The sequence below is a fragment of the Coccidioides posadasii genome, chromosome 2, assembly GCF_018416015.2.
Source record: "Coccidioides posadasii str. Silveira chromosome 2, complete sequence".
In the NCBI taxonomy this organism is placed as follows: Eukaryota; Fungi; Ascomycota; class Eurotiomycetes; order Onygenales; family Onygenaceae; genus Coccidioides; species Coccidioides posadasii.
In genome coordinates, this window is record NC_089408.1 from 3,380,164 (window position 1) to 3,393,792 (window position 13,629).

Sequence of the window (13,629 nt, forward strand, 5' to 3'; positions counted from 1 at the left end):
CCATCCTGTGTGGGTTCGAGTGAGTGCGTGTTGTGTCAGAGGAGTAAGGAATCCGTAGTAAAACAGCGGTTGCTTCCTCCATGCAAACTCCGTGCTGCTGGAACGTATGAGCACACGATCGTACTTAAAGAATTAGGCTTCGTTTTTTTTACGGAGTACAAGAGTTAAATGATAAGCCACCCTCGTTTTTCCTTTTGTTTTTTTGTTTTTTTGTTTTTTTTTTTTCCCCTGTCACCTTGACAAACTACTCGCTCATGGGGATCTTTGTAACTCCACTAAATGAGCGGGTCTCTTGCTCGCTCCTTGTAACTAACGGCGTACGGAACGGCGACAAATCCAGCCTCCCACAGGCGCAAATCCGAAAATCAGTACGTCGCGGTTGGCTGCTGTTGTTTTGAGGCGAAGCAATGGCAATACGTTGCAGCTCGGTTCGTCCAGTGAATGGAGGACCCTTGAGGTATCATCGTTGAAAGGAGGAGCCCAAGGGTCCGCAAAAGAAATTTTTACTTTAATTTATTTTTGTCAGACTCTCCTCCGAACTCCGTGTTCTGTACGAGCATGGATGGATTGCTGGTATGTACAGCCCCCATACCGTGACTTGTAAAGAATCGCACTTGAGAGACCCCGGCGTCTGGGATTCTCGCTCGTTTTTGCTTCCTGTCCGGAGATCTCCCTTTCGCTTTGCCTCCTCGACATCAACTTGGTTTGAAAATAATCAACACCCGTTCATCGATCCCGACAACGTTTCTGCGGCCGGTGCTGGGCAACAAGCCCACTCACATTTCACTCTTTCCAGTGCCCTTTTCTTTATTTATTATTTTTTTTATTTTAATTATTTTTCCTCTCCATTCGCTTCTCGCCTCCGACCGGTCCGTCATTGAGACATTGCTTTCCCGCTTCATCCTAGGCTGCCTTGTCACCATCCGCCGTTTGATGATCCAGATCTTGATCAATACAGTATCATTCAGGAACAGCACCGAGTTCGACAACAAAGCAGCGCTCCTCTTTGGCGTCATTGCTCCCATCCTAGCCATACGTAATTATTCCCCAACACCAACAACAATAGAAAAGAAAGATAAGAAAGATCCAGAAACAAAATATATCAGCCTCTCAAACCCGGGCTGATGAAATCGTGCCTTGCCGCCCTGGACCCGTTTCGTGCCTAGATGATAGCGTGCTCCCCCGGTCGTCACCACACGCAATCGCGCGGCTGCTGAATAGACGAAGCTCCGAAGCTGGGATCGCGCCTCATCAATTATCTTCTGGTAGCCACTACTGCGTCAAGACCACGATCGCAGATTGGAGATTGTGTGGAAGGGAGGATCAATTTCAGGCACAGTTGACTTCTTAGTGCCTGTGAACCTTCAACCAAGCTTTCTTTTGGTGCCATTGCTTCACTCTGTTGCGGAATCTTTTTGTGCTGAAAACGGTTACGCCGTCCAGAACTGCCCGCAATGTCCGATGCTCCTCCGCCACAGGGTATGCCTGGTCCATTCGTTTTGTCCCATTGTCTTCTGTGGTTGATTGTCCTGACAACCCCGTTGCACAGCTTCTCTCACCGAGCCAACACCTCCAGATCAACCTCCACCCGAGACCCCACCACCACCGCCGCCTGCAGAGACTCAACCTCCTCCGGAGTCGTCACCGCAATCGGAACCAGAGCAACCAACTTCACCTCCACCGCCGCCGCCGCCAACCACCGATAATCCACCACCACCACCACCACCCACCCCGACCTCTTCTCAGGAGCCCTCCCCTTCTCGTCCCCCACCACCACCCTCATCGTCACCACGACCCCCGTCACCGTCGCCGCCGCCGCCGCCGCCGCAGCAATCCACCCCCAGGGTGAGTTCTGTCATAACGACAGTAACGTCGACTTTGCCACCCATTCCTGATCCCAATACGCCAACCCCACCACAAAATAATCCGGCCTCTCCGACTATAGGCACAACTTCAACGTTACCAACTTCCACGTCGCACCCGAGTAATGGAGGGGGACTATCTGCGGGCGGTACGATCGCAGTCGCCGTTGTGGTCCCTGTTGTGTCTGTGGCCTTGATAATTATAGCACTGCTATTCTGGTGGAGAAAGCGGAAAGCGAGAAAGATTGCCGAAGAAGAGCGAAAACAGGAAATTGAAGAATATCGATTTAACCCGAACACCGATCCCACCCTTCCTGCGATCGGCCTTACCGGAAACTTCAACGACTCGTCCGGGCCGAAAGATGGCAACTCCGGCTATCGTGGTTGGGGCGCAACTTCAAGTTCGCGGAAATATTCCACTGGCCCAAGCATGCCGGTTTCTGATAATGGAAGCAGCCAGCCGTTTCGGCCCGTCTCCCCGATAGACGACGGTGGCCATTACGCTGACAATGGCCATCGACCGGATTCTGGTGACTCTGAGACCATCGGGGCGTTGCCTGCGAGGTCCGGCAACAGGGGAGATATACATAGGGGCCCTTCTAATGCTTCTTCCGGGTATTCCGTCGCAAATCACTCAGATATCTCCGATGATATTTCGCCTCCCGGTGCCCCCCCTGGGACTCATTATTATGAAGAAAACCCATACTATAGCGATGCGCTAGGGCAGCAAGGGCCGTATGGAGATAGTGCGTATAGCAATGTGCAACCCGTGATCCGGGATGTTCAAGCAAGACGGAACACGCGCATTGAAAACCCTTCGGTATTCCCACAACAGGGAAATGCGGGTATCTCGCAGAATTTCTGACAGTCGCCTGCTTAACTTGCTTTTATAAATGTATCTCTGTTGTTGCCGTTCCGAAACAGTTTTGAGTGCTTTCTGACACTGTGCTAGGCTTTGGCCTCGTCACTGACCTCCTTTGATATCCCGGAACTTGTCCCCCCCGTTCCCCCTCCCTACCTTTCTTTCTTTTCGTCTCTTTTTCTTTTTTTTTTTTTGGTCCTGTTGTCCCCGTTCCTTTTTGGCCCATTCTCCTTTTTTTTTTTTTTTTTTTCTTTTTCATATCTATCATATCTTTTAGAACCCTGGTTTCTTTATGAAAGCTCACGAAGTTTCTGACCCCATTGCTCCACTTTTGTGTTTATTATTACATGGTACATATGCCATCTAAATATCTCTTTTCTTTTTTATCCTTCAACTTTGAAATTTCTCCCTGTAAAGCCCTGATGGCAGCGGCTGATAATAACGGGGGGGAACATCTCATATTTTTAATATTCCCGGACAGCACTTGTCTGGGTGTGTTCTTTATTTAAAACAATAGTTTACATTTTAACAACTTGGCTCCTTGTATCTACGGTTCACCCGGCCCTATATATATACAGGCAAACGGGGGGTGATGTCATGCTAGATTAAGTTTTTGCTCCGGCCGGGCGTTGAAAAACGGGCTTCACCATGTAGCCAAGCGGCCCCGACATCGACTTTTACTCGCCGAAGTTCGAAAAAGAAATTGGCTCCAGGGATAACACGACAGAACACCTGGCCGAGAACCTTCGCCCAAGCCAACCCTCAACGCCGGATACAGTAAGTCGAGGCTGCGGATACGCACCTCGCCGTCGTCGAATCGAATGTGCTGATGGTCCTGTACTCCGTAGATATTGAGTATTTCCAGGAACGCCGCCAAGGTAGCTTTAACCCCGGGTAAGGAGACAGGGCCAGGTGATTTTGATTGATCGATGGATGGACGACCGGAGGACACACGGCGCTGGCCGCGATACATGTAGACACGACGAAGCGTGCTCGTTGGTCCGCCCCGGGAGTGGCATGCTGCTTCGCGGTCGAGCTCCAATGGGAGGGGCCGTAGCGCGCGGATGGCGGATTGATAGGACGAGGAGGCGTGTGAGGGTCTTGGCGAACCGGCATCATCGTCACCCCGTCGGAGAGCTTCCATGCAGGCTAAAAAGCGTAGAGGGGAGGAAAAAAAAAAAAAAAAAAAAAAAAAAAAAAAAAAAAAGGAAAAGAAAAAAAAGTGAAGCTTCGACGTCAAGACCTGAGAGCCGAAAATTTGGGGGGAGAAAGAAAAAAAAGAAAAAGGCTTCCCCTACTAAGATGAAAACTCCATCCGATTCAATCCGCCGTTCCATTCTCTCTGTCTTCATCAAAACTGCAGCCAGATCCAGCCACTCCCGCAGTGTATGCGTTACGACATCGTAGCACTCCGTTGACATCCATCCGATCCGGTGCTAGAATCGGACAAGATAAACACATAAACCCCCATTGTCAACTGCTGCCCACTTACCCCGTGGCACCCGTGGTAGATTGCTAGAAAGAACCGCTTCCTATAGGTTTTCCGGACACGAGAAGCTCCCGAGGGGTGGATGTTTGGTTCCCATTTGAACGTAAAAGATGCGGATCGATTTCCAACCCTGCACCAATGTATGGCCCTCTGCTACCTGTCTCCATCTAACCCTTTTAGCTAGACGTTCCATCAATGCTATCTCATGCGCTGTTCACCTAGCTGCTTATCTTTTCGTTCTGCTATAATAATTCCTCCCTGCCCACCCCTCTCCCCGCCGCGCCTCTTTTTCCCCCCCGAGCTATCTTGCCATGGCCTTGACTGCTTTGGCTGACCCATCTTCTTCCACGCAGTATCTTTAGCTACATATCAGTCTGACTTTGGCACTTAGCCCTTGGCAAGGACCTGTCGACTCGCCCGGTTCTCTAAAAAAACGCGCTGTCCTCCGTCTCCCCTGTTGCTGCGGCCGTCGCCTCCTACTCCAAGGGCCGTTCTCTCGGACCCGTCAACAAGAACCACCCCGACGCCCTGCCCATGATCAAGCTTGAGGGACATTATGTGAGCAAGCTATTCCAGCAGGTTGTTTCGGGGGAGAGCTGCGATGGCTTTCCCATGTTATCCCACATTCAACGGTCACTAACCCAATGTTCAATGTCGCAGGAAGTTCGGAAAGCATATCCAGCGGCGCCAGCTCGACCTCCCCGAGTATGCGGCCAGCTTTTTCAACTATAAGGCCCTCAAGAAGGTGAGATCCTGCAGAAATTTTTTTTTATTTTTTTATTTTGGCTTTAAGTGTCTCCGGATGCCGACATATCTTGTCGTATTTGGGCGAACGTCGCTGATGAATTGGGCCTATTGTTCAGCTTATCAAGCAACTGAGCGCGACCCCAACGATCCCAGCCCAGGGAGCTAGTGCGTCTCCTGCGTCGGACACTCTTGATCCGCAGGCCGCTCTTCGGGCGAACAAGGAGGTGTTCTTCTTCCGGCTTGTATGTCCAATACTCCCTCCCGCCATTGCTCCGCGAGCATGTTGTTCATGATCTCAAACGGCCCACGGTGCTTTGTTCTTTTTTTGACTTTTTTTTTTTTTTTTTTTAACTTAGGAGAGGGAGATTGAAAAAGTCAATGTGTTTTATTTACAAAAGGAGGCTGAGGTTCGTCCTTCCTTTGTGCCTGACTTCTTTTCTTTTGCGGCAGCCTCCTGACCGCAAAGCTGTGGCAGTTCTCCTTACGCTTAAAAACCCTACTTGATAAGCAACGAGTGGTTCAGTCCAAACGGTCGGTATCAAATTCGAAGACGCCTGCCAATTTTGTCACCTTATTTGAAGGTTTCCAGCAGTTCGATGGCGATCTGAATAAGCTCCAAGTAAGCTGGAACGCCCTGTCCTTTTGATATCATCACACTCATGAAGATAAATCTCGCCCAGCAATTTGTTGAAGTAAATGAAACTGCAGTTTCAAAGATTTTAAAGAAGGTTCGTTACACCTTCTCACATGCCGCGGAGCTCTCCCTGGTAGAAGGAAGCTAACTCAACTGTGTGTAAGTGGGATAAAACATCAAAGGTACATTTTTTTTTTTTAACTTGTCTCTTGTGTCCTGTTCTGTGGTTTTATTGCTGTGTGCCATGTCTAACCCTACCCAGTCTCGCACAAAGGAGGTCTACCTTCAGCGCGCAGTTGAAGTGCAACCGTGTTTTAACCGTGATGTCCTCAGGGATCTCTCGGATCGTGCTACTACGGCACGATTGGAGCTAGAAGCTTGGGCGGAAGGTGAAAATATACAGTTTGATACTTCTTATACTGTTGAACGATCCAACATTGTTCCCGAAGAGGATGATGCTGATTTCCATGCTCTTCACGCCACATCCACCGGAAACCTTTCAGTATTGCGGGACTGGATCTCAAAATTGCAGTCTTCCCAGGATGCCGGCACCCGGGTTACGCGCATATTTCTAGCTGCGTTAAATGAATTCCCGGATGAGATCCTTACACTACTTCTTGATACAGGCCTAGTGGATATGCATGCTGAAGATGACATCAACGAGAGAAATTGTTTGCATGAAGCAGCTATCTCAGGACGGGAATTTGTCCTACGAGCTGCGCTGGAGCGCGGAGTTGACGTTTCACACCCAGATGTTTACGGGAGGATACCGCTACATTATGCTTGCATGCACGGCCGGGTTGAAATGGTTCGAGCTCTCGTTAATGCTGGGCCAACCACTGTCGATTTCATGGATCATGATAATTTCACTCCTTTGATTCACAGTATTATTCGAGACCAGCTCTCTTGCGTGGAACAGCTCCTCTCCCACCATGCACGTATCAATCCAGCATCAGACTCGGATCATATTCCTTTGAACTTGGCATGCCAACACGCATCTTTACCGATCATACGCATGCTTTTGGAACAAAATGCCAAACTACTTCCGGATGCTGAAGGCTTATACCCGCAACACTTGGTGGCACGGTCCTGTCGGGCTCCGGAAGTGATCCTCCTCCTGAAAAGTCACGGTGCGGACCTTGATCAAAAAGACAAGCTCTACCAATGGACCCCACTATTTCATGCCGCCAGTGAAGGATGCGTTAGCTGTCTGCGGACACTCCTAGATAGTGGTGTTGATGCCGACACTCTGGATGAAAAAGGGTTCCCCGCGATGTATTATGCCGTCTGGGAAGGTCATCTAGAATGTATGATCCTTTTATGGTCGAGACAGACCAGCTCGAGGCTCTCCCAACCAAGGCTCAATACCCTCAACGGACCCAATTTCCGCGACGCTGCCTCAATGACTTCTCCAGCTCTTGCAGAACATCCGGGTCCCGGGGGAATGGATGGCGATGGTATTCCGGACTTATCGTTGCCTCCCCCCATTATTCCACTACGCCGTTACGGGCATAATTTCCTGGATAACAAAACATTCCTCCAGATCTGCTTTGAGCCAGCCCCGTCGGAGCCAATTCTGTTCTACCAAGCGGGTCGTTACGCTGCTGCCAGACTGATCATATCATCCAAGATGTCAGACCTGATTCCGCGAAATATCATGTTGCCTTTGCAAGAGGATTCCAGGGCTATATCGTTCCAAATTGACCGGCTGGACAATTTTGCCCTTGAGTTTGAGATCTTCCCTACATTTGGCTCTAAGGTAATCGCGAAAACAGTCGCTCTGCCGGATCTCTTTACGGGAGGCATCCGAAGCTCGGGTTCCTACTGTCTGCCTCTTTTTGATCCAAGGTTACGGCCAATCGGCGAAATGAAGTTTAGCTTCCAGGTGATAAAGCCGTACTACGGAGAGCCTCTTGAAATAACGCATTTTGCGACCTATTGGAAGGCCACTAGCTCTCTAGATTCCGATCATAATGGGCAAGTCACTGGTTCGAGCTTATCGGGAGATTATGTTCAACTCTTTATTCAGTTGACAGCGGACAATGTTCCGGTTTTATACCCAGAATTTACTGTCAACCATCATGGCATTGAAATTCCAATCTGCCACTTAACCTACGAACAGTTCAAGCTTGTGGGGAACGAACGTCACGCTCAAATGCAGTCCAGTGAATCGGCTTTGCTTCATTCATTAGATGCAATGAGTATCGATGATCTAGCTCATGTCCATCGAGTCCTCGCGACATCATTTCTACCTTTGCGAGAAGTTCTTGGGCACCTTCCGACCAATATTCATGTCAACCTTTGCATCCTATACCCCTCTATCGCTGATGAAAAAGAGTTTGGTTTTGGGCCACAAACTGATGTGAATGTTTTTGCCGACTCTATTCTCGCCGAAGTGTTCCATCACGCCAGAGCGTCCAAAGAAAATGACCCATATTTTATGCGCTCCATTGTGTTCACCTCGTACAATCCTAACATTTGTATTGCGTTGAATTGGAAGCAGCCGAATTGTATGTTTCTTAAAGGGATTTGTCTGCCTTGGATTGCTGCTGACCTTTTGATTAGTTCCTGTCGTCCTTTGCAATGACCTTGGGCAGATTCGCGACCTAACACGGGATTCAACCTCGCAGCCGTTGATTCGCTGTAGCGGACGCGCCTCGATGTCCATCAAAGAAGCGGCTCGAATTGCCCAGAGCAATAATTTCATGGGTTTAATGTGTCGCTCAAGTCTATTGGTGAGTCTCCGGAATGTTTACTAGGTCATTTTCTTATCTCCTGCTCACTGTGTTTGTAAAAGAATGTTATGCCTGCGCTCGTCGAATCCATCAAAGAACAAGGACTTGTTCTCGTGGCGGACACATCCGATGAAGCCGGCGAAAGAAATCGACCCGGTGCTCCGGTTAGAACCGAGTGGGCATATCGCATGCCGACAGGCGTCAATGGCGTAATGAGAGGGACTGGTGTCTTGCGGTTTAACGACAGCATTGATATGTGATTTACGATTCTGGTTCTACTCGAGAATTTTTGACATCCCATTTTAATAATGGCTGAGTGGTGATTCGCTTTTCTGGGCTTACTTCCATTAGTACGAGCTGTGCGTTCCTTTTTTTTCCCTTTCTCTCAGTTTATTTATAGGGGTTGTGGCAAGTTTTTTGCGGTTGATATGGCCTTTGATCTTCGATATGCCCTTTAGCCGGCCCCCTTACACCCCAACCTTCCCAACGGATCTTTGTGGTTCCTCATCAATCCAGTGTATGGAAGCTCCAAAGCTCGAAAGTGATGCCATGACCGCGGCGTTTATTGGTCGCTGGGTTAGCGAATATCGATCTTTGGTGTAGTTAGGCGGCCGCATGCACGAATCTAGCAGATGATTCCATGATCTCTTTTTATAAATATTATAGTACACATATGGATAAATACAGGAGATGTTTGCAGGTATGACGAAAGGTCTAATGTGTATGTCAAAGTGTCGCTCAAAATGTCTGTGTAATGAGTGGGGCAATAGGCGGTTCTATGGCGGTATATTTTGGTCTCTTGGGATGGGAGGACCAATGTCCCATGAGGAATTTTGAACTGGGATGCTTTTGCAACACGTCATTGCTCGAGCCAACTCCTGACTCTTTAAAAGCTGGACCTCTTTGAGCGGAATCTTATCTACCCACTTTTCGGTTTCCGCCTGCCAATATCCCAACCCCAGCGTCTTAGGGTTTTTACAACTTTCGGGGTGACAGCGGCAGTGAGTGGAACTCGAAGGAAAATTAGACTCTTATGCACTGCATAGGCTAATGCCAGCTGAGTCCAAATACCTGCAAAGAAGCGAATGAAAGCGTTAGTCATTGAGATTTGCTGTCGAGTACGGGGATAGAGAGCTAAAAAGAGACGCACTAGCTTCCTCGCCGGCGGGTTTGCCTCCAGCCTTCATTACTCCATGATCTAATGCAGTTCTTTCAACGCTTGTAGCCATTGCAACGTCACCCCCATAAAGGTTTTCTGTTGTATCCTTTCTGGCGCCAAAAATTGGCCTGAGGATGTTCTTCATAGACTCAACGACAACATGTTCATAGTGTCCGATCCTCTCAACACCCAATAGCCTAACGGCCGCAAAGCAGAAGGGAAAGTCAAGTGCTGACAGAAGTAGATATATTCCCAATGCGGACCATCCGTACTCACGGGATAACTTGCGCATGCGCTCAGAAAAGCTGGGCGGTTTTGGAGGAGATGAGTTGGTGGAATTCCAGCGGCGGGTGGAACGGCCGGAGGATCTGAGGCTGGAGGGCCTGAAAAAGATGGATGCTGTCGCGCGTCTTGCGGAGGATTGTGTTAGGTGGGGGTAAAGGAGCGGTCTCGCGGAGGTGTGGACGGATCGAAGGCGCGAGCGGAGCACAGTAGGCAGTTGGATAGGCCGCCACGTCCGACTCGATGTGACGGACCAAAAGGAAAGTGTACCCCGGCTTTCACTGGATGTATGGAATAATTGGCCTGTGCCAAAGGGAGCGAAAAGCCGGGAAGCGGACATCGCTCTTGCAAGACTGGAGAGCTTGGGGACGCTGCTCAAGCCAATTTTGGTGGGTGAGTTGCAAAGGCTTTGGGAGGAGGACAATCCGCTTGCAAAGCGACTGTCAAAGCCGCCTTTTCTAGAATGATTGATTACTTCGTCTCCGATAATCGACAGGTATGTGTGTACGTTTGAACGCTTCGAAATATTGCCTGATCGCGGGCAACATTCCGGCGCTGGTCCTCGCGGGCGCTTCTTGGCATCGGATAATATATTTGTCCGTGGTTAGAAATTCGATTTCAGACACCATCGAAGCTCCGACTCGATGAACTGAGTGACAGCGGGAAATAAGGTCCCAGAAGGAATTGTCTCATTATACTAATTCAATAGCTGTCACCGTTAGCCATGCCTCCGCGGCTCAAGTCTAAAAGCTTCCAGCAACTACTCGCGCCCGTTATAATCCCTCAGCCGGCTGTCACCTACTATGTCCCTCAAAGATCATTCGGCATCAAAGCCTTATATCCTCCGAAAACGCATCGCTTCAATGTTGGCCCAGATATGCCCGTCCTCACATCCTCTCCGTCTTCAGCCTATGAACGCAAAATGAACACCCTCCCTCTTCGGACCGGCGCGCTTGCTATAAAGAAAGGAATGTCTGCAGTTATTGACCCGGAAACTGGAAAGCGAACAGTTTGCACTATTCTCCAGCTCGACAGAGTGGAGGTAATTTCACATAAAACCCGCCAGAAACATGGTTATTTTGCGGTGCAGGTCGGCGCTGGGTGGAAGCATGAGAGTAACGTCACAAAACCAATGCTAGGCCACTTCGCGGCGAATGGGGTTTCTCCAAAACGCTATGTTGAGGAGTTTCGGGTGAGGGACGAAGCAGGGTTGCTACCAATTGGCCAAATGATCAACGCAGACTGGTTTCAGGAGGGTCAATTCGTCGACGTACGGTCGAAGAGTCGGGGTATGGGTTTCACCGGTGTCATGAAGCGGTGGGGATTTCACGGACAGGATCGCAGTCACGGCGTCAGTTTGACGCATCGTTCGTTGGGTACAACTGGTCCAAGCCAGGGTGGTGGTTCGAGAGTATATCCGGGAAAAAAGATGGCAGGAAATATGGGAAATACGCCGGTGACAATTCAAAACTTAAGGGTTCTCCAAGTCGACCCAGAAAAGGGGCTTGTCGTGGTAAAAGGTTCGTAAAAGGCCCATTCCACTCCTCTTTACGTTGACCTATACTTACTAAATCATCACTTTCTTTTTTTGTAGGTTCTGTGGGTGGACCAAAGGGCCGTTGTGTCAAGATACATGATGCTATTAAGAAACCGTGGCCGGAGACTCCATCCTAGCGGCCAAGTTAACGGAATAATTACGGACCCATATTTCCTTCTTGTATTGTACATTAGCAACTATTCAGTTACATTTTGAGTGTGGAATCAATCAGTAAGAACACCAATGTATCCTATCCCCCCCAATCCAACATCACTTCGCCAAAACTCCAGCAAACATAAACAAAAATGTAAACGCCGGGCCAATCCTCGATGATAGGAGAGAAAGCCTTGATAATTCAGGATGTGAATTACTGTTCTATATCGAAGACGTAGCCTGTTGGTCGGCCTCCGTCCCAATTGAATGCTGGAATGGATCGCCATCGCTTGCATTTAACAACCGAACCACTGTCCCATCCTCCATCTCCAGGCTCCAGTCTTCAGTACGGAACTATTCGGACCAGCTGAGGTTAGTACAGGATATCTTGTACTTTGAAGAAAACAAAGGGTGAAAACAATAGACTTAAAATCAAGAACAGTATTTCAAAGAAACGAAAAAAAAAAAAAAAAAAAAAAAAAAAAAAAAAAAAAAGGAAAAGAAAAAAGCTTACAAAACCCATGCGATTTTCTCTAGTACTCTTAAACCGCATCTTCCCCTTCGCACGTGTTCCTTTGACCCAGAACGAAATATCTATCCGTCCATGAAGTTGATTGATTTCTCCGCCAATCCATGGTATCTTTTGCGCAAAGTAGATCTCATCCCCCAGAAACTCTCTCGCTTTGGGAGACGTTCTAAGGGCATACATGGTGCTGTTCACGACACTCGAAGATGACTTTTGGTAGTTGAATATCGCCAACATAGAGACACCAATAGCTGCAGCAAATAAAGGAAGAGTTCGAATCCACCGCCGATGGGAATCAATTGACGGAAGTTCGCGGTCGGCCCTTCGACTTAGGAGGGGCCCCGAGCGAGGGCCTGGCGCCGCAATTAGTGTGCGCCGGAAGGACCATGCACGGTAACGAATACGGTTGGCATTTGTTGGAAGTCTACCGGATCGGAGGAACAATGTGCTGTTCATGATGGTCGCCGAAATTCCCACGTTGTTTGCAATCAACTATCCTACCATCAAAGAGCTTTTGCAATGAGTCGGCTTGTGAGCGAACCTTGTTTCCAAAGACTGCTAGTTAGTTGTCGGGTTAACTACGGAGGTGCTGGATACTTAATCCGGTCACGTGGAGATAAGCAAGCTTAGGCAGCTACCCGCAACCGCTAGTTAATATGTTCACAACTAACCAGCTCAGCAGTATCAACGGGCAGCTGGCACGCTCTCATGAGCTTGGTATGCTGTTGAGGTTCGAAATATGAAGCTCACAAATATTCATTACAAAAAGCCGTCAGTGAGCCTTTAATTATGGCAACCGCTCGTCTCCGAAAGACATTCCGCTACCCCGATTTGGACAGTGATGACGGCCAGCGGGGGGAGCTTGACGAACAAGGTGTGTGGAACACTATGCCGTGGGCCGCAGCCAGCTCTAATAGCCAAGTCAGCTTTTGGCTAACCAGGGTATATCTAGAGCAGGAAATTTTAATACAGGATCTCCGCTGCCAAGATGAAAAGCAGAATTCCCAGTACAAGGTAAACGAAGGTGACGTCGGGCATCTGACGTTTTTCCTATTGACAATTCTCATAGCTCATTTTTACGGCCATCCCTCTGATTTCCTCAATAACCTATCTTCCTTTCTTGCTTGTGCAGAGTCTAAGTGCGCCACAAAAGATTTTCTGTTTTCTGGGAATCGGATCCCTGTTATCCACGGCATACAGCATGTGGAAATTTATACCATCCTACCTAGATACAAAGGGAGATCGTCGAATAAGGGATAATAATCGAGAAGATGGCTTATTAAAGAAATATTTAGGCTTGAGCAATGCCCTAGTTTCCGCGTTCCTTTTTCTAGCTGCTTATCTCCTTGGGGATTCATCCGTTTCCAAAGAAGTTCTACGAATATTATACGTTGTACCTGGTGGTAAGCTTAAAGATTAAGCAGGACCACTACGATATGAGAGCTAATAAGTTTCGCTAATATAGTGATCTATTTTATTACCTTCATGGTTCGAAGAGCCATGATATCTGTTGACATAGGAGAGTTAGAACGCCTGCGGTATGACTTTAAAGGTGCCTAATTTAGGATTGGTCCATTCCAGATTTCTCAGTATTCACCACTCTCTTACAGTGTTCTGGGCCTTGAGTAGAACTTGTTTCCCGC

The 13,629-nt window shown here is 48.5% G+C and overlaps 6 protein-coding genes across 7 annotated transcripts; 4 read left to right on the forward strand and 2 right to left on the reverse strand.

The window, feature by feature from the left end:
* Positions 1-1,454: 1,454 nt before the first annotated feature.
* Positions 1,455-2,727, forward strand: D8B26_003638 (uncharacterized protein; the record flags this gene model as incomplete). The annotated part of the gene is made up of 2 exons (XM_003068141.1): positions 1,455-1,479; positions 1,550-2,727. The coding sequence occupies 2 exons, from the start codon at positions 1,455-1,457 to the stop codon at positions 2,725-2,727; spliced, it is 1,203 nt and encodes a 400-aa protein (XP_003068187.1).
* Positions 2,728-4,524: 1,797 nt separating this feature from the next.
* PHO81 (phosphate system positive regulatory protein pho81) lies at positions 4,525-8,975 on the forward strand (the record flags this gene model as incomplete). The annotated part of the gene is made up of 10 exons (XM_066124214.1): positions 4,525-4,565; positions 4,874-4,958; positions 5,077-5,202; positions 5,317-5,367; positions 5,436-5,579; positions 5,641-5,688; positions 5,759-5,776; positions 5,857-8,104; positions 8,160-8,329; positions 8,392-8,975. The coding sequence occupies 10 exons, from the start codon at positions 4,525-4,527 to the stop codon at positions 8,587-8,589; spliced, it is 3,129 nt and encodes a 1,042-aa protein (XP_065980293.1). The 3' UTR covers positions 8,590-8,975.
* A 129-nt stretch (positions 8,976-9,104) lies between these two features.
* D8B26_003640 (uncharacterized protein) lies at positions 9,105-10,259 on the reverse strand. Its single transcript, XM_003068139.2, has 2 exons — positions 9,480-10,259; positions 9,105-9,400 (listed from the first exon to the last, which is right to left on the reverse strand). Exons 1-2 carry the CDS (start codon positions 10,108-10,110, stop codon positions 9,249-9,251), a joined length of 783 nt encoding a protein of 260 aa, XP_003068185.1. The 5' UTR covers positions 10,111-10,259; the 3' UTR covers positions 9,105-9,248.
* A 164-nt stretch (positions 10,260-10,423) lies between these two features.
* On the forward strand, positions 10,424-11,761 carry MRPL9 (mitochondrial 54S ribosomal protein uL3m). Its single transcript, XM_003068138.2, has 2 exons — positions 10,424-11,290; positions 11,365-11,761. The coding sequence occupies exons 1-2, from the start codon at positions 10,495-10,497 to the stop codon at positions 11,442-11,444; spliced, it is 876 nt and encodes a 291-aa protein (XP_003068184.1). The 5' UTR covers positions 10,424-10,494; the 3' UTR covers positions 11,445-11,761.
* On the reverse strand, positions 11,683-12,546 carry D8B26_003642 (uncharacterized protein; the record flags this gene model as incomplete). Its single annotated transcript, XM_003068137.2, has 2 exons — positions 11,975-12,546; positions 11,683-11,814 (listed from the first exon to the last, which is right to left on the reverse strand). Exons 1-2 carry the CDS (start codon positions 12,440-12,442, stop codon positions 11,683-11,685), a joined length of 600 nt encoding a protein of 199 aa, XP_003068183.2. The 5' UTR covers positions 12,443-12,546.
* Positions 12,547-12,664: 118 nt separating this feature from the next.
* Positions 12,665-13,389, forward strand: D8B26_003643 (uncharacterized protein). Of its 2 annotated transcripts, none has more exons than XM_066124215.1 (2): positions 12,665-12,860; positions 12,939-13,389. In XM_066124215.1, exons 1-2 carry the CDS (start codon positions 12,776-12,778, stop codon positions 13,244-13,246), a joined length of 393 nt encoding a protein of 130 aa, XP_065980294.1. In that variant the 5' UTR covers positions 12,665-12,775; the 3' UTR covers positions 13,247-13,389. The 2 variants fall into 2 exon arrangements, with proteins under 2 accessions (XP_065980294.1, XP_065980295.1); XM_066124216.1 differs by having other exon boundaries at positions 12,675-12,860; positions 12,944-13,389.
* Positions 13,390-13,629: the final 240 nt, after the last annotated feature.